This window comes from Podarcis filfolensis (genome assembly GCF_964270895.1).
Source record: "Podarcis filfolensis genome assembly, chromosome: 15".
NCBI classification, from domain to species: Eukaryota; Metazoa; Chordata; class Lepidosauria; order Squamata; family Lacertidae; genus Podarcis; species Podarcis filfolensis.
Window position 1 is genome coordinate 10,584,969 of NC_139618.1, and position 20,586 is coordinate 10,605,554.

At 45.1% G+C, this 20,586-nt stretch overlaps 1 protein-coding gene across 5 annotated transcripts in view; it reads right to left on the reverse strand.

Annotated features, from left to right (window-relative positions):
- The window catches only part of AUTS2 (activator of transcription and developmental regulator AUTS2), a 669,531-nt gene that overhangs the window by 405,255 nt on the left and 243,690 nt on the right, over positions 1-20,586 (reverse strand). For all 5 annotated transcript variants that reach the window (XM_083587452.1, XM_083587454.1, XM_083587453.1 and 2 more), the window contains one exon: positions 11,261-11,296. In XM_083587452.1, coding sequence (XP_083443578.1) covers positions 11,261-11,296 — 36 coding nt within the window. The remainder of the gene's footprint in view (positions 1-11,260; positions 11,297-20,586) is intronic.

Sequence of the window (20,586 nt, forward strand, 5' to 3'; positions counted from 1 at the left end):
TATGGAATTTCTCCTAATATCTCTCCATTTTCAGGCTGATTTCTTGTCACCTCAACCTCCAAACTGTTGAAAAAAGCATAATACCCTCCAACATTTCTCCAATGAAAATAGGGATGTCCTATTCAATTATTAGGGACGCGGGTGGTGCTGTGGGTTAAACTACAGAGCCTAGGACTTGCCGATCAGAAGGTCAGCGGTTTGAATCCCCGTGACAGGGTGAGCTCCCGTTGCTCAGTCCCTGCTCCTGCCAACCTAGCAGTTCGAAAGCACGTCAAAGTGCAAGTAAATAGGTACCGCTCCGGCAGGAAAGCAAACGGCATTTCCGTGCGCTGCTCTGGTTCGCCAGAAGCGGCTTAGTCATGCTGGCCACATGACCTGGAAGCTGCACCCCAGCTCCCTCAGCCAATAAAGCGAGATGAGCGCCACAACCCCAGAGTCGGCCACAACTGGACCTTATGGTCAGGGGTTCTTTACCTTTATTCAATTATTATTAGTATTGTATTGTATTGTATTGTATTGTATTCCCCGCCCATCTGACTGAGTTGCCCCACATACATTAAAACATAATAAAACATTAAATATATAATAATAATAAAAAACACTTCCCTATATAGGGCTGCACTGAGATGTCTTCTAACGTTTGGAGAGTTACTTTGGCTCAGGAGTCATAGAACTCTGTACCCTCCAACATTTCCCCAATGAAAATAGGGACATCCTAACTGAAAGCAGGACATTCTGGGATCAAATCAGAAACTGGGGCTGCTTCTGTAAATCCAGGACTGTCCCTGGAAAATAGGGACATGTGGAGGGGCAGAGAGAGAGAGAGAGAGGGAGAGAGAGAGAGAGGGCGCGCTCTAATTGAAAATCCCCAATGTGGAGAGAGAGAGCGCTCTAATTGAAAATCCCCAATTTGGTTCTTCCACTTTGGAAGCAAGAACAAGTAATTCAGAATCCTGAGACCCAGGGAAAACTAAGAGGTGATTTCTAGAAGCATGCCTGGCTTACTTCAACACAACACACACACACACACACACAGTGTTGTGTCAATGTGTGAGAATGTGAAATGGTCCGTGTTTGGCCTGTTGTGTCTGAGAGTGCAAGCACAGCTTCCCCGCAGTTCCTGCTCTGAAAAGACGGCAGCTCTTCCTCGGGGTCCCTGCCTTAACACAGCTGTCTCCTTGCTCCGCTCTCCAGGGAAGGGCTTCTGGAATGTCATGCAACAACGCACCATGCGGAGTCCCAGTGGCATCTGCAGCAACAGCGCAAACAGCTGTTGAACTCGCAGCCTTTTAGGTCCGTCTTTACGAAGGCAACAGAGAAAGCTACGTCCTAAGGGAGCGTTTCTGCAACGTATGCTTCCCAGCTCTCGCCAGATTGGGTGCAGATTAAAGGCCTCCCCAGCTGAGAACTGGAGAGACAGATTGTTTGGTAGCTGATGAGCAAATGTCAAAACATCTCAACCACTCTCCTTCTCCGTAATAATAATAACAATCATAAAAATCATCATCATCATCTCGCACCAACCTCACCTTCCAGAATTCACAACTAAACAGCAATCCAATATGGGAATCCGCCAATATTAAAAATGAATGTTGAGATATAATGACACTACCTGAGCTGTTTCTTTAAAGCTGAATTATGCCACTTTAAACTGCTGTGGCTTCCCCTGAAAGAATCCTGTGAACTGTAGCTTGTTAAGCACGTTAAGAGTTATATGCACCTCACAGTTCTAGCAAATCCCCCAACCTTTCTCTGATGAAAACAGGGGTGTCCTATTCTATTATTATTATTATTAGTAGTAGTAGTAGTAGTAGTAGTAGTAGTCAGGCATGGCCAAACTTGGCCCTCCAGATGTTTTGGGACTACAACTCCCATCATCCCTAGCTAACAGGACCAGTGGCCAGGAATGATGGGAATTGTAGTCTCAAAACATCTGGAGGGCCAAGTTTGGCCATGCCTGGTAGTAGTAGTATTTATACCCCACCCATCTGACTGGGTCGCCCCAGCCACTCTGGGTGGCTAACCAGCATATATAAAAACACAAGACACTATTAAACGTTAAACAACTTTCCTCCACAGGGCTGCCTTCAGATGTCTTCTAAAGGTTGTATAGTTACTCATCTCCTTGGTTTGGGGGTGCAAAACTCCATACCCTCAACATTTCTCCAATGAAAATAGGGACATCTAGGCAAAGCAGGACATTCTGTGATCAAATCAGAAACTGGGGCAGTTTGTTTTTATCTATGTTGGAAGCTGCCCAGGTGGCTGGGGCAACCCAATCAGATGGGTGAGGTATAGATAATAAAATTATTATTAAGGAATAGGATGCCCCTATTTTCACTGGAGGCTATGCATTTCATCTTGACAGAAAAAAAATGAAATAAAAAATGCCACATTTGGCCGATTCATTTCTATATCATGCAGTTATAGTAGCAGCAGCAGCAACATGCTAAAGATAAAATGGCTCTTTACCAGATTCACTGTGTTTACTCAGCAGCAAATATTCCAGTCAGAAATATATGTTTCCTTCTTGACAGTAATAACTGCTTCCCCCCCAAAAAAAAAATCGTGTTTGAATGCTAATGATACATGGATGCAAAAAATTCCAGTTTGCCTGCAATTGGATTACTATAGTCAGATAACAGATATTGTGAGAGTTTCTGTGCGACTTATAAGTACTCACTCATTCTTCCAGATATTTGATTCGCCCTCCTCCCCTCCATTTTCTTCTTATTTTGTCTAGTGCAGGCCTAAGTTCCATCTGGCTGATGCAAGAGCCACCATTCATAGAGTGATAATCTTACCTTCTCCGAAGTATTTTCTTCTTCAAAGAAAATTAAATGGCAAGAGCCCGGATAGGTTATTTATTTATACACTTACATCCTGATTGAGACACTCAAGTAGCAGAGCCACAGAAACTATAGCAGGAGCTAAAATTATGTAAAACCGTCACAAATAACTCCCCTAGCCCCATAACGAAATACACATTGAAACACTGGTGTCTTGGCCTGACACAATGGCTGCATTCGCATAGCAGTTCATTCTGTTTCCCTGACATTTCCCTATCTGTCAATATCTGCATTATATTTGAGCTCTCAGCTCTCACCTGTGTCTCCTAGAAGCTGTCAGCAAGTGACGGGGGCCAAACCCCAGGAAATGGCTTTGATTGGCTGGCTAAACCAGGCGAAGGTAGACAATGGGTCTCAAACCCTCAGGGAGTTAGGGACTTCCCCTGCGTGTGAAGACAGGCTCCGGCAGATTGAGCGGAGGAGACCAATTGTGGGTCCAATGGTGAAGAAGGCGGTTACTGCATGTGCTATAGAGAGAAGTGAGGGGCAGATGGGGCTTGTCAACCTGGGAAGGTAGGGGGTGGAAAACCTCTGCTGATTCTAAACCTCTGCTGCCTTGCATGATATCTTCAGGAGAAGAGAGTGGAGTCCCTGAGACCATTGCATGGCCCCATGTATGCCTCCTTCCAGCAACTCCTGCAGCTAAGCTGGTGCCAAATGTATTGGTCTCCTTTTCTTTGGACCATGTCAGCAAGGCAAAGAGTAGGGTCTTGTTGCCTGGGCAGTGCAGGACCTTTATACATACTGCTGAGAGATCACTTGGGTGCTTCTAATGCGGGAGGCAGCAATTATGAGTTACCAGTCTCTGCAGCCTCAGCAGACACTGTGATTCTCCAGAAATTTGGCTTCACCCCTGGAGGCACACTCCATTGTCTCTCGAGACCTGTTGTCAGACGGGTGCTGACAACAACATAAATTAAAAGCCACTTCCTGAATATGGCACAAATTTAGTGCTCATTTCTGTGTTGTTTGGCTTCCAGAAAAATAGACATTTGCAGATAACCTGCAAATGAGTGCTAGACTTGCATTATACCCCACTGTTTCTGGAAATGGGTTTTATATAATGTGAAAAGCAATGACAAACCTAGACAGCATCTTAAAAAGCAGAGACATCACCTTGCCAACAAAGGTCCCTATAGTAAAAGCTATGGTTTTCCCAGTAGTGATGTATGGAAGTGAGAGCTGGACCATAAAGAAGGCTGATCACCAAAGAATTGATGCTTTTGAATTATGGTGCTGGAGGAGACTCTTGAGAGTCCCATGGACTGCAAGAAGATCAAACCTCTCCATTCTGAAGGAAATCAGCCCTGAGTGCTCACTGGAAGGACAGATCCTGAAGCTGAGGCTCCAATACTTTGGCCACCTCATGAGAAGAGAAGACTCCCTGGAAAAGACCCTGATGTTGGGAAAGATGGAGGGCACAAGGAGAAGGGGACAACAGAGGACGAGATGGTTGGACAGTGTTCTCGAATCTACCAGCCTGAGTTTGACCAAACTGCAGGAGGCAGTAGAAGACAGGAGTGCCTGGCATGCTCTGGTCCATGGGGTCACGAAGAGTTGGATAAGACTAAACGACTGAACAACAACAACAATAATGAGAAAGTTCGGATATCTGAAAGTTCAGATATAATGCAGAAAGCAAGTCATAGAAATGTCAGGAAAACAGAATAAACTCCCGTGTGAATGCAGCCTAAGCTATATACACATATCGCCTTTGAAATGCACAAGGGGCTGTTTCTTCGCTGTGCACTTTAGCACATAATGATTTACACTTTGTACATATCTTTGCGTAATCACATCAAAAGCAGCAGCTACTATCCGGGTTGTCTAAACACACACACGGGCATGTTTCCAAACTAATACACAATAGTGATCGTTATTGTCCTCCCCTCAATTGGTGTTACCACAGACTTTCTTTTTCTTTTTCTTTTTAAAATGCCTACCCACACGTGTATATCACAGCCCTTAAAAAGAGAGAGGCTGGAAAATGGTGTGTTGATATACTGACGCCAGCTTAGGTTCCATGGTGGAAGAAAGCTGAGGGAGAAATGCAAAATAAATAAAATAAAATAAATGAAGGCATTATCAGCACACCTATAAAGAAGACTCGAGAGGCAAAGTCAATGGTAAAAGAGTTATATTTATTAAATATAACAAATTAGGGGATCCGCGTAGCCCAAGTAAACAGGTTAGCCAAATCACTGGAGTCCAGGCAGGTGAGTTATCCAATAAGAAATGATGGAATCCTTTTTTTAATCTCCCGGGCATGTTTACAGCTGCAAAATGTGGCCACACAGCAAGGAGTGAGAAAGAAATTCTCCCTCTTTGCTATGTGACCCTTGGATATGTGAACCTGACATGCACACTGTGGCCCCACTGTCAAGCGTTCACGGACTCCCCACACCAAATGCCCACTCGGCCCCCAAATCTGGGACTAGCAAAGCCCACAGTGTGAAGTGGGGGGAGGTGGGTGCTACAAAGAAGGAGGATGAGAGGGGGCACAGCCAGCTTAAGGAGGCTGGCAAGCACCTCTTCCTTATTAGGGGTCAGGGACTGGGCAGAGGAGGAATGGTGAAGACTGCCTCCCCATCCAGACCCTTCCAGGGAGGAGGAAGAAGAAGACAGTAGAGATTTACAATAGTGGTTTGAGGGAGGTTGCAGCACAGAGGCAGTTGAGGGGGAAAGTTGGGAAATTATGGGAGAGCCAGAAGAACACCCAGCTGACACATTGTCATTAGAAAGCATTCCAGACCCTCCATCTCCCAGAACCTGGCGAGCCTTAAAAGTAGGAGAGCAAAGAGCTCAGAGGACATGTAGCAGCACCCGTAGAAGAGATGAAGAAGAGATGATGAGAATGAGGAATAAGGAAGTGGGAGAGAAGGGGGTGTAGATTCACTCAGGGTGCCATTATCCAAGAGGCTGGGTCCTATAGCCTCTCTCTGTAAAGACTGAAATAAAAAAGGACTGTAAGAAACCTTTCCTTGTCTTTATACTTTCTTGGACAACTAGCCGGGAGCTGCTGACAGCGTCCCGACATTTGGTTTATAAGTCCATGTGCCCTGAAACAGGACCTTCGTTGGAAGAATCTACTCCAGGCTTCTTCTCAGAAGAAGAGGGGTGTGGCAGCTGACCCCCATTTGATGGTGGAAGCAGATAGTGCAGATAGCTTTAAGCATGTGTGTAATGGTTTCTAAGGGGTTGCTCGTGCGTAAGCAGGCACCTATCTCCCTGGCTGGGTGCAAACACCTGGCTGGGCTGCCAAAGTGAACCTTATCTGTCCGGACCGCCACTCACCCGTGGCTGACTCAGTCGCGGGCAGAATCCGTGAGTGGGAGTTTCTTAAACTTCTTCCAGCAAAGAAGCTCTTTGACGCCTAGTCTCTGCCTACCCTCTCTGCGCGAAAGCCTTCTGCGCAGGGAAGGCGTGGGCAACGGAGGACCCCTACTCTCCCCGCTGGTCCCAGGCAAGGAGTCATGGGACCGCCTCGCCACTTCCCCCACCTGCCCCCCTTCTCCACTGGTGCTACGCTGATTCTCTTCCCCAGAAGATAGGCTGCTTCTCCCGATCCCTGGACGCTCTCTGGAATCCCTCTGGATTTTGCGCTCTCCCTCCAGTACTGATGGCAGTTCCCTGACAACGTGCAAAGCTCTCCTAGTAAAATCAACAGGACTTCTAAGTCTTAAAATTGTGACTGGGTTATGTTGGGTGTGCATATATTCAGATCTGCACAGGGAAGCCAGTGTGGTGGAGCCCAGTGCAAACAGTGATGGGCAGACTTTTTTCACCCTGCATTTGGAATTGGATCATTATACGTGGCAATGCTCTGCAAACTACACATACTAAATGCGAGATTTTAAAATGAGGGAGAAATTTGATTTGGGTTGCATTTGAAGCCCAAACTACCAAATCCACCCTTTCTGAAATCATGGGGGAACCAAAACGCAGCTAGCCTTCAAAATTTGCACTTATCCAAATTTTGCAATGCAGTTCGCCAACCAAGCGATGGCTAGATTAGGGTGTAATGTGCATAAAAATGACAATATCATTCTAGGAAATGTTTTTATTATGAGAAATTCACACTAAAATGATGGGGTTTTTTAAATGTATATATAGATGACAAAATGTAGAGAACTGAATTTAAGATTCAAAGCATGAGAAACCAAGAATACTGAAACTGACAGTTCCGTTTATCTCTAGCTGAAGCTGGAAAATAAACTTGGAGGGGAAAGGAGGCTCACTTCATAATACACCTGAATATTTGGAACCCAAAATGGTACTGTGAATTTTGGTGATGCTGCACCACCCATTTCAAGGCACCATGATCTCCCTAGAGTGAAGATGTGAATTCCTATGGGGGAAGGGAAGGAAGGAGTAGGCAGGAGAGATGGATAGATAGAAAGAACCAGCCTGCCTGCACTCACACAAAGTGGCCCATGCTTTGGGAATGGCAGCAGGGGTGGGAAAAGAAAAGACAGTGCCACGTTGTTAGCACACAGCCTGTCTGTTATTGACAGCTTGAGCGGTCTGCAGATTTCGTGACAGCTGCAGCTATTGACACCTCATCTTGTTTTCAGGAGGTGTGCACCATGCCCAGGATGCTAAAAAAAGTTTATTTTCCTCAGTAACTGATGACAGACGGATGGATGGCTGTTGGTGGAAGAGGTGTTGTTGTGAAGGAGACGAACGGTACAGAGGGAGTCGGTCTAAACGAGGCTGTTGACATTTTGGCAAAAACTAAGGCGGGATGACTAGGAAGCCAGTTAAGAGTCTATAGGTAGGTCCCATTGCTGTAGATGGGGGTGATGTAAAGGTTAAAAAGAAGAGCATTCAAGGTGGTTGAAGTGAATGAGTAAATAAGTGGATAGCTAAGCCCATGGGTAGAAAACCTGTGGTCCTCAGGATGTAATTGGTTGTGGGAGTTGGGCATGTTTAGCTCGAAGAAGAGACGACTGAGATATAATAGCCATTTCCAAATATCTAAAGGACTGTCACATGGAAGTTTGAGCAGGCTTGTTTTCTGCTACTCTAGAGGGTAGGACCTAAACCAATTGATTCAAATAACAACAAAGTAAATTCCAACTAAACTTCCTGACAGTAAGAGATGTTTGATAGTGGAACAGACTCCATCGGGAGGGAGTTTTTAAAGTAGAGGTTGGGTGGCCATCTGTCAGGGATTCTTTAGCTGTGACTCCTGCATTACGGGTGGGGCTGTTAGACTAGACGACTTTTGGGATCCCTTCCATCTTTACAGTTCTATGATTTTATGATTCTGTCTCCATTCAGTCCCAGCAAACATGGCTGGTGCCCATGGTTGATGGGAGCTGTAATCTTGCAACATCTGGAGTGCCACAGGTTCCTCACCCCTGACTTAGCCAGTGGATGGTAAGGAAGGACATCTGCCTGGCATGCACAAGGCCCCAGGCATATTCAGGTACAGCTGGAAGAGACTCCTAGAGTCAAAACCTTGGAAGCCCACCACCAATCAGCATAGACAGTTCTGAGCTAACTGGACTAATGGTCTGATTCAGTAGGAGGCAGCTTCTTCTGTTCCTAGGTTTGAGGGTGATCCTTACAGAGGAAGAAATAAAAACAAGTTCCCAGTACATGGTATCTTGATACCCCCTTTGTTCCTAACACTGCTTGTCTCCCACCTGGTTCTCTTAGAAGATTGAAGGTTAGAAGCTAGTGTCATCCAATGAACATAAACTGGGCAGGTGGGCTCTACATGGACAAAAGGCTTCAGAAAGAGTTTCAACAGAGTTTGACTTACATACCACATAAACCTGAAGCTATGCCTGGTTTCCTGGATTTGCCTTCCTCTACAGCAGGCATGACCAACTTCAAGTACTACTTGTACTTGGACTACTGCAATGCACTCTACGTGGGGCTACCTTTGAAGGTGACTTGGAAACTACAACTAATCCAGAATGCGGCAGCTAGACTGGTGACTGGAGGCGGCTGCCGAGACCATATAACACCGGTCTTGAAAGACCTCCATTGGCTCCCAGTACGTTTCCGAGCACAATTCAAAGTGTTGGTGCTGACCTTTAAAGCCCTAAACGGCCTCGGTCCAGTATACCTGAAGGAGCATCTCCACCCCCATCATTCTGCCCAGACGCTGAGGTCCAGCGCCGAGGGCCTTCTGGCGGTTCCCTCATTGCGAGAAGCAAAGCTACAGGGAACCAGGCAGAGGGCCTTCTCGGTAGTGGCGCCCGCCCTGTGGAACGCCCTTCCAGCAGATGTCAAAGCGATAAACAACTACCTGACATTCAGAAGACATCTTAAGGCAGCCCTGTTCAGGGAAGTTTTTAACGTGTGATATTTTACTGTATTTTTGGTTTCTATGGAAGCCGCCCAGAGTGGCTGGGGAGGCCCAGCTAGATGGGTGGGGTATAAATAATAAATTATTATTATTATTATTATTATTATTATTATTATTATTATTATTATGTAGGCTGTGATTTACTATACCGTATCAAAACATGGCAGTGATCTACCACACTCTCCCATTGTCATTCTTCAACTTCTTCACTTTAGGGGTGAGGGGTAAGGTGTTGGTGGTGGCCAGGAAAAAAACCTTTCTTTCCTTAGCACGGATTCACGGTTGATTCCATCTCCTTCTTCTAAGCATTACCCAGCTGATTAAGACACAGGCTGCTCTGTATGGAGGAGGAAGGAATGTCATGCTCCGTTTATCCAGCCTCGTCCCAAATGCAGAACATCGACACCCCCGCACCCCACTTTCCTTTCCTCTCACATTGGACATGCCTGCTCTACAGTACTGTTGCAACAGCACTGAAAGGCAGAGGAGTGCAGTGGTTATAGTGCTGGAGTAGAAGACCTAGGCCCTACCCCTCAGCCATGAAGCTCACTGCTTAACTTTGGGTCACTCTCCCTTCTAAAACAAAGTTTTTTTAAAAGAGAAAACACCGACAACGTCCAATGAACAACAGGAAGCACGCTCCCAAAATCACTTTATTCCTCTCCCACTTTCAACAGCTGCAAATGGGGGGTGGGCAAAATGGAGGGGAAGCATTTCACAGGAGCCCTAGAAATGGGCTCAGACCGAGTGCTTGTTTCCTTGGTTTTATATGGATAGGGAGCAAAACTCTTGCTTTTCGCTACACAAGAGATGAGGTGCTGAGATCACCCAATCCAGTTCCAAGGGTTTGAACAGCCCACCCCAAAAATGTGCACATGTATATATGACAGCAAGGAAAAAAGCTGTTCTAAATATTCCCCTTTGAGAAGACACTGCCAACAACCGACAAAGGTTTCACTGATATACCCACGCCGCTGACATTTTTGAAGAGCGAGACTTCATAATAATATCATTTCACATTTATATTTTTCAGGACTCCAAGAATACAATAGCCACGTTCTCCAGAACTGAATGCCCAGTGTACCATTTTGGTATATTGTCCCAACACAGAGACACACGCAGCCTGCTGTTGCATTCCACATCTGGTATACATTGCACACCAAGGCAAAATCATACATTTTTAAAAAAAATAAAAAGAGTGAGTTTGGGGAAAGCTGGTGGGGGTGGGGGAAAACTGACTTCAACCAAAATTCTGTTAAGCATAATAAAAAAAGCCCAAAACTACTGCCATCCACACACTTGACAATTATAACCAAAGCATCTTATTTGAGCTATGGCAGCTTTGGCTAGTACGAAAATAGCAGAGTCAAAACATTATAAAGACTAATGCAGTTAAACGAAACAAGACCATAAAAAAGCCATCCTTGTGCCCTCAGGAAAGTTTGGGGGAAGTGAGATGAGTGTCTCGGGTTCCAGCTGGGTCAGGAAGAGCAAGTTGTTTTGAGGCGTAAGCTAGACAATATGCCAGAGATACTCTTGGCAGTAAAACAGGAAGCAAAAAAAAACCCCAAAACAAACAAACAGATAAGTAGGGGCAGAGCTGGAGACAAAATAGTGCAGAGACACTGGCTGAAAGGTATAGACATTTGGGTAGAGGTATAAGAAAGGTGTTGTGTGGTTCTGAGGGAAAACAGCAAGGAACCTGGGCAGTGGTGGGCCAGGCAAAAGAGGGGGCACAGACCCCCAAAAAGAGTTTGGGAGACTGAATTCACAAGTGTTAGGAAGGTTGCAGCCCTGTTGTTCTACCACCATGTATCTGCAGGTACTTAAACAGTTGACCAAAATCCATCAGCTTCACATTCCATTCCATTAATTTTATTTCAGTTCTGTCGAGCATCGGAGAGGTAAACAAGATCAATCACAGATACGTAAATACCCACCCCCACCCCCACCCCCAGGGTCCCACAGAAGGCTCAATGAAAGAATATGTGGCTATATTTATGGCATTGATGATTTGACTCAGAATTGGTGTATAGACATCTCCTACGCCTTTCCAAAACATCCATCTAAAAAGTCGAAATCCACTTACGAAGTAGCCTGTTCCCAAGCTGGATGGGGCTGAGCTCTGGAAGGGAAAACAAAATAGATACATCAGAGACCTCTCTCTCCCTCTCTACCTCTCTTCTTCTTCTTCTTCTTCTTCTTCTTCTTCTTCTTCTTCTTCAACCTGCATCTTTCATCACCAGCTCTTTTTAAATAAATAAATCAAGTTTCTCATCAACACAACACTGTTTGCCCCTTGTCATCCACTGGTGAAACAAACACACTTCCGTTCCCTTACTCTTTCCTCCACCCCCTTTTTTTTACATTTCTCAACAGCTCGCCGACAGTAACGTGCTATTTACTGAAAATCCAGACTCCAGCGGTGGGTGTAATTGCCAATTTATTTGACAGGCAGCTGGGTAATGAATTAATGATGGCATTTCGGCCTATGCTGAGACTAAATAGACACACATCAACCAACCTCCATGACATGCTGGCATCCGATGCCCTGGACTCCAGCTACTTAGCTTTGTGGCAGGGAAGGGGTGGGCAGGAGAGGAGAGTGAGTGGGAGATCGGGGTGGCTGAGAATCCCTAGACGAACAGCATTCAAAGGGAAATGACCCTGTGGGTTTGGATGAATGGATGTCACTTCTTTCTTTACTTTCCCTTGCAACATATGAGTTTGCTTGTCAACTTATTCCCCAGTGTTAGCTCAGTTGGTTTTCATAGGCCCCATCTGCACATTTTAAGAACTATCACACCACTTTAAACCATCGCATCAGCCACCCCCCAAGAACCCTGGGAGTTGTAGTTCATTAAGGGTGCTGAGAGTTGTTAGGAGACAATTTGAATCTACTGTGCAAAATCTGGGTGCACAACTTCGACATCTGGGGGGAAAGCTGGAAAATTTAAAATGAGCATGAGTTGGCCCGAGTTCTCTCCCTTATTAGAGAAAGACCATCAATGGTCCATTCAGCAGGTGAACTCACAAAATAGACTTCTGCATACAGTGGTACCTCAGGTTACATATGCTTCAGGTTACATACGCTTCAGGTTACAGACTCCGCTAACCCAGAAATAGTGCTTCAGGTTAAGAACTTTGCTTCAGGATGAGAACAGAAATCGTGCTTTGGAGGTGCGGTGGCAGCAGGAGGCCCCATTAGCTAAAGTGGTGCTTCAGGTTAAGAACAGTTTCAGGTTAAGTACGGACCTCCGGAACAAATTAAGTACTTAACCCAAGGTACCATTGTACTGTCATTGCATGGGGCTGCACTGGCAATTCCCAGGAGAACAGCAAGAGTCGAAAGCTGCTTTTATCACTTAAGGTCAGTTTTGTTTTGTTTTATTAATGTATTTGTTAAAGTTACAGTGGTACCTTAGTTCTCAGACGTAATCCATTCCGGAAGACCGTTCGACTTCCGAAACGTTTGAAAACCAAGGCGCAAAGGGCTGGCTGCAAGTTCAGTTGGAAAAATTGGCAAACACACAGTGGAAGCTGTTTGACCTCCGAGGCACATTCGAAAACGGAAGCACTACTTCCGGGTCTTCAGCATTCGAAAACCAAAATGTTCAGCTTCTGAGATGCTCGAAAATTGAGGTACCATTGTATATCCTACCTTTCCTCCAAGGGGCTCAAATGGTTTTCCTCCCTCTCCATTTTGCCCTTTCAACAACTCTGTGAGGTGGGGTAGACTGAGAGACAATGACTGGTCCAAGGTCACCCAATGAGCTTCAAGGCTGAGTGCGGATCAGAGCCCCAGTTTCAGAGGTCTTAGTCCAACACTCTAACCACTACACCATGCTGGTGTTTTAGGTCCACTTGGGTCTCCAGCTGTTTCGGACTACAGTTCCCATAATCTCTGATCACTGGTCCTGCTAGCTAGGGATGATGGGAGTTGTAGTCCAAAAACAGCTGAAGACTCAAGTTTGGGAAATACTGCTATAAGTCATCCTAAATACATTACTAGAATTTAGATGAACTTGTATTACATTTTGTGGCAACAAACACAAGAAACCATTTGTTACAAACTATAATTATACTGTTGTAGCTTATTCTTAATTTTCAACTAGTGAGTTGTTCTTGATTTCTTCCCCTTGGTGAAGAATTGGTGGCAAGAAAAGTAAACAATTGTTACAGCAGTTCTGTGAACATTTTTGGATGTACTGAGGTTGTGGCACACCTGCAAAAATAAGAGTTAAATTTAAACAGTTGATAATTTTGTCTTAAAAGGCCTGCAGACTACAATCATACCTCAGAAGTTGAACAGAATCCATTCTGGAAGTCCATTCGACTTCCAAAACATTCGACTTCCAAAGCGCAGCTTCTGATTGGCTGCAGGAAGCAGCCAATCAGAAAAACCAGATTTTCAGCCAATCGGAAGCCGCGGGAACCTTGTCAGACATTCGGCTTCCGAAAGAACGTTCAAAAACTGGAACATTCACTTCTGGTTTTCAATAGTTCGGGAGCTGAAACGCTTGACTCCCAATGTGTTCAGGAGCCGAGGTATGACTGTATTTACTATTATTACTATTATTACTATTATTACTATTATTACTATTATTACTATTATTACTATTATTACTATTATTACTATTATTACTATTCCCCACCCATCTGGCTGCCCACTCTGGGCAGCTTACAGTACATACATAGTAAACCCCAAAACATTAAAAATGTCCCAATGCAGATGTTTTCTAAAAGTCAGATAGTTGTTTATTTCCTTGACATCTGATGGAAGGGCATTCCACAGGGAGGGTGTCACTGCCAAAAAGGCCCTATGCCTTGTTCCCTGCAACTTCATTTCTTGCAGTGAGGGAACTGCCAGAAGACTAGATAAAATGTCTTCTACATATTTTTGCGGGGGGGGGGTGAACTTTAAGGCTGGCTATGGGTTTGGAATACTCTTCCCAGGTGTTTGGGGATATGGTGTTCTTTAAAGCATTTTTCAATCGCAGCAGGAGAGAGAGAGACAGAGACAGAGAGAGAGAGAGAGAAGCAATAGTGGTGGCTTGGTTGCAATGGTTCACAATGAGGTTTCTCCACATGAATCCCCAGAGATGGCACGAAAAGCCAAGTGGTCCCTCGCTAGCATGAATCAGACTTAAGGGGGCAGAACATTAGAAGTGGACCATTTCACTGCAAGCTGAGATCCCAATTAGCTGCCCTAAGGTGTTAAGAGGATCAGAAAACATTTTGCTATGTGGCGCGTAGCGCTTCATCAGTGCAAATATGATTCTGTTTGCATTTTAATGAGCAAGTACCTAATTCACACTTCCCAAACCAACACGTGAAATGAAACACAGCTGTCCTTCAAAATGTGCACCTATCCAAATTATGGTACGCCATTTCCCAACCCACAAGGTGTGCAAAAATGCACAGAAATGCACAGACTAGTGAAATTAGCATACAAAAAGTATACTCTGTCAGAGGAAACAATATTATTATGTTTATATCCCATCTTTCAAGGTGGCATACACAGGTCTCCCCCTTTCCTGTTTTATCTTCACAACAAACCAGTAAGGTTGGTTAGGCCGACAGGAGGTAACTGGCCTAAGGTCGCTCAATGAGTATCCTGGCTCAGGGAAGATTTGAGACTGGGCCTCTCTGGCCCTAGCCTGATGCTATAACCCCCACATCACACTGGCTCCCAGTTACTTGAAAAGGTGTGTCTATTAGTCACACCAGAAAAAATGTATATTGGGAGAAATTCACTCTAACATGCTCGCAAATTTTCATGACAGTTGTTTTCAGCTGTTTAGTGTGAACTTCTCTTAACATGCACATTTTTTGTATGTAGCCTTTGACTAATATATTGCATCTTTCTATGGTTTCCCCCCCCCCTTCTAATGTATGTATTTTGAGGCACACTTTCATCTTAACGTGTGCCTCTTTTTTTACACATCATTTGCCTGGAAAACGGCGTTGCAAAAATTCAGAGAAGCTTCGGTTTTGTATGATAATTGTGTTTTGGTTTGTGGGCGAATTGGGGCATTTCTTGTCCAGCCACAAACAAAACAACTCCCCCCCCCACACACACACGATGGCTGATTTAGGCACCCACAAGCAGAACAGGAAACACAGATCTTAGAAAGGCTTTGAGTCCGCAAATAACATCCAATCCAGTCGAATTTCAATAGGCTTTTGGCTATTGTGCTGTTTTAAAGTGAGGAGTGGTTTAGCCCTGGGATGCAAAAGAAGCAGCTCTCCTGTATTCAGCAGCTCATCAAGAACCCATAGAAATTACACCCTTCAGGTCTTAGTGGGCCTGCTGTACCGCTTTTGCATATATATTGTGAATTACGAGAGGGATCAGGGTGGGGAAGCAACTTGCGCTGCTCCTGTTTGTTCTGGCCATTGTTTATGCAGGTCTGACAGAATGAAGGAACAGTGGGTATCATTTCAATTTCTGATGTCAACATCAAATTACTTATTTAATTTCATGCCTGGCGAAGCATTGTATAGCTACATGCAGAAGCCTTTCACTTCATTTGTTATGCTGTGTTTTCGCAGCCATTGGTTTGCCTTCCAACTGACAGCTTTAATTACGACATGAATTTGATTGCACTGCCGAGGAATTAACATAATGCAACAAAGCATTTGAGCGCCCAGCCTCGGATATGCACATACCCAAACACAAAACAAGCACATCGGAAGAAAACAGGGGCGACATGCGGCGCTTCCCCCTCGCAGCCCCGCATGTGCATTGTGAGCTGGCTGTCTTTCGGCAGACTGGGCGGACTTGGTGGTAGAAGAATTTGGTGGAGCTCAGAGACACACTACTTTTATTACACTTGCGGCCAGTGCAATTTTGCAAGGAAAATAGGTGCTGGTACTCACCACGGGGTTGTTATAGTAAGTCGCCGGGCGACTTGGGGCAGCCCTGAACAGATGCCAGGTTGACAACAACAGCCACATTCATTGCCCGTGGAGGTGCAAAAAACTACAGCAAGGTGTCTCCCTAGCTGGTTTGGGGGTCTCCCCTGGTTCTGGTGCAGGTCAAATACATGTGTCCTGGTCTCCCTCATTCTCTTAGATCAGACGGTTGGCTAAGGCAGCTCAGAAGGGTCCTCATGCAAGCGTGTGATAGAGGCCTAGCTGGAAAGCTTAAAGCCTGTTGATGATACATGGGAGACGGATTGAAGAAAAGCAAATACGAATTGGCCCCACCCCGTAGCTTGACCAACTGCGGCTCAGAGAGGCTAGGAGCTAGGTAGAGTCATAGATCTTTTTTAAAAAAGTGTAGACTTGCACAAGCTGGCCAGCTTCCATTTTGACTTGAAATTTGGGGCCTCTCAGAAGTATGTAAAATATGTAAAGCTGTTAGGAAGAGTGCCAGCCCATAATGGAGCCCACCTGAGAGGTGAGTTCTGGCATGCTGTGGCTGAAAAAAAGCACTGCTTGCAGCCATCATTTGCCTATGGCAGAAGCAGCCAACATGACACCCTCAAAATGTTCCTGGACCACAATCCCCATCATTTCTCTTTTTTTTTTTTTATTAAATATTTATTGGTATTTTCAAAAAACACACAACAAACAAAAACAAACAAAATAAAAACAACACAAAAAAGCATATTCGAAACTAAACAGAAAAATAGAAAAAACACATACAGTTTCTGATACTTATTTTCCTCAACCTTGTTTCTCAGACCTCCTCACACCTCCCCTTCTTGTATTCCAATTTAAATTGTCAATTCAGCAAGTCCTTAACTTATTTCTTCACCTTAACTTAAACATTTATTCTAACATACTGTTATTTTACTTTACTTCTTTTTTCCATTTCCTCCATTTATTTTTAACAACCTTATTTTCACTTAATTTAAAAAAAGAAAAAAAAAACCAATTTCACCTTATTAAAATTACACATCAATACTTATACCTCATTAATTTATTCTTAAACCTTTTTCCTAAGGTCGACCAAAGTTTCCCTTCCACGGTTTACCCAATTTCCTTACCACTAACAAAATATAAAACAAACAAAGCAATACAAATTATCCTTATGTACCCTTTGGATTCCCAACCTCCACCCACCCTTCTCCCGGTTCCAGTCCCCAACCAATATCCATCAGTCTTTATATTATTTATTTAGCCTGGAGATCTCAGGTCCGAGGCCCTTATGTCTCTCTCAGTTCCTTTCTGCCGGTCTCTTTGATAGACCTTGATGTTAAGCCCCAGGTCTCGGAGGGGCTCCGGCCCAACAGAATCGATGTTGCTTCTAGCCAGTCCTCCATACTTAAAAGCAAAAGCAAAGCCTATGGGGTATTCCAACTCTTGTTTCAAATTTCTTTCAAATCCAAATGTCCCCACAGCTCCAGCTTCCACCTTCAACAAATTTATAATCCTCAGGTCTTCAGATCTCCTCAAAAGAGGATCTCTCCATTTTCCAAATTCCCAATCAAACCAGGCTTTCCGCATCCAGTTTTTATTGTCCTTTTTTATCATCATGTCAGGCCTCATATTGTAGCTCTCCTTTGACTCCTGCAAACCTCCATCTCCTCCTTCGTTTTCTTCAAAAAGAACATATTGCTCCATCGTGTCTACGCTTTCGGTTTCATTTATTTGTTCAGTTGAATAGGCTTCCTGTTTCAAATCCTTATCAGACTCCAAGCTGTTGTTTACTGTCCAGTGTAATAGCGATACCTCTGTAGACAAAGCATCGTACTCATCTTGTAAGTTTCCCAAGAGAACCAGTGCTCTGTCCAATTCTGCTTGGAATTTAGACACTCCAGCCATTTTTGTAATGTAGTATCCTTGTTACCCCTCTAGGGGGATTTAATTCCTTGATCTTCCTTTCAGCTCAAAAACCAAAAGTCCAGTTATTTTGTATCAACTTTATTTTCAAGAAGTTATCCCGAATAAACCAGCAAAAACAGCAGAAACAATGTTCTCTTTTTCCAGCTGACAACTAGCTGACTAGCAGCTCACTTGACAGCTGTCAAAATCTTCCATGCAACAAGCTTTCTCATCGGACGTTCCCGGGTCTAGGGGGGGTGTAGTTTCAGCTCCCAAAATTCTTTTTATCCTCCAGAATATCTTCTTATAATGTCCAAACCGTGAGGTCAGGATCTTTTGTTAAAAAAAGCAAGAAACAGATTCTCTCGACCTTAGCTGCCCAGTCCTTTGCTTTAAGTTGTTTACAAAGAGGGGGGGGGTGGACTTCCTTTTTAGCCCCTTCCCGCTCGTTCCAAATCCAAAATAAGAAATTTTTTAAAGTTCCAATCTCCGTATTACTCACGGGTTGATGTTTTAGAATCCAATCAATCTTAGAAGAAGTTGGCGCTCTCTGTCAATGGCTTGCGGCTTCACTCCGTAGACGAGGGAGTACTCTCAGCACCACGCCTTACCCTGCCTCCGTTCCGAAGCCTTTAAAAAGGCTCCGTCGCGGATTGGGGGGGCGCAAATGGTGCCCGCCGAGTCTCTGTGTTCACAGGCATCCGCGCCTGTGATTTTAAGGGTCCCCGCTTCGCCGCAGCGGCCAGACCCAGACGCTACGGAGCCGATTCCCTCCGGAGCTCGGAGGGAATCCGCCATTAAACAGTGGCACCAACCCGGAAGCCCACAATCCCCATCATTTCTCACCATTCGCCATGCTGGCTGGGACTGATGAGAGTTGGAATCCCACAACATCTGGAGGAGCACAGCTTCCCCTGCTACCTGATACACTTACCTGAAGGTGTCAGGGGTGGAACCTGGGGTCTCCTGCATATAAGGCATGTGCTGTGTCGCTGAGCTATGTCTCCTCCCCTAGAGGCAGTCATAGGGAGTTAGGAAAGAAACAGGAATTTCCCCAGGTGTTGCTGGACTACAATTCCCATCATCCCTCACCATCTCTGTGCTGGCTGGGGCCGACAGGCATTGGATCCCAACAACGTCTGGAGAGTACCATGTTTGCTACCCTAGTGCTATGTGTCAAGTGCATGTTTTACATGGAGTAGGTCGTCAGTCCCTTGCATCTCTAGTTTGAAGGGCCTACTCTGTGTAGAGAAGGGATGGAGGAGAGCCTCCAGCCTGCAGACCCAATTAGACCTGGCCAAGGCTCCCTATTTGGCCTGTGAGACCATTTCCCCACCCATGCTGCCATGTATTTGACATTAAGTATGGGGCAGGTGAAAGCTGGACCATAAAGTGGACATTCAGTATGGGGACATTAAAGAAACTGGACATTAAGTATGGGGCAAGTGAAAGCTGGACCATAAAGAAGGCTGGTCACCGAAGAATTGATGCTTTTGAATTATGGTGCTGGAGGAGACTCTTGAGAGTCCCATGGACTGCAAGAAGATCAAACCTATCCATTCTTAAGGAAATCAGCCCTGAGTGCTCACTGGGAGGACAGATCCTGAAGCTGGGGCTCCAATACTTTGGCCACCTCATGAGAAGAGAAGACTCTCTGGAAAAGACCCTGATGTTGGGAAAGATGGAGGGCACAAGGAGAAGGGGACAACAGAGGACGAGATGGTTGGATAGTGTTCTTGAAGCTACCAGCATGAGTTTGACCAAACTGTGGGAGGCAGTGGAAGACAGGAGTGCCTGGCGTGCTCTGGTCCATGGGGTCACAAAGAGTTGGACACGACTAAACGACTAAACAACAACATGGGGCAGGTAGAGATAGAGATGGATCAACTGTGAAATCATGTTCCCAAGGGGAACGGGATACACGGTCAATCCCTGCAGGAAGTGGGCATGGAGTTACAGCTCAACAACTGATCAGTGGGGGCTTCAAGCAACATATGTTGTTTTGCTTTTGTTGTTTTTAAGGGATGGCATCCAATTTCGTTGCACTTGTGCAATGTTGCACGTGTGTAATGACAATAAAGAATCTATCTATCTATCTATCTGAATGTACACATCCAGCAGATAATAAATGCATCCCAACAGTGCTATTGTGGACTCAACGATAGCCGTAGTGAGCTGTGTAGAGGCAGAAAAGATTTAGGGATCACATGTCCTGGCACCACCCTTTATGTCCATCCACACCCCTCCACTCTTGGCCTCCATTCATTCAGTGGGGAGGTCAGTTCTTCAACCAGTTGTGCCTTGAAGCTTCCCCACGTTCAGGAGTGTTAGGCTCACGTTGGCAAGACAGCCTCAAAAGACATTTGGCTGACCTCCCTTCTGACCTTCATGCGGAAATGATGGCCGTTGGGATTGGAGGAGCTGGAGCCAGTGCATGTGAGGATATTGGGGCAGAGCCAGCGCACACAGGGGCACAACCTCACACCCACCAACTAATTCATGCCCTCACACATTTGCTTGAACACCAGGCTAAAATGGCACAATCAGCAGGTTCGCCTATTGTTTTTGTTTTTTTGTTTTGCTTCTATAGAGCAAGCACAGCCACTCCTATGATCAAAGTGTGGACTAGATGGTTCTGAA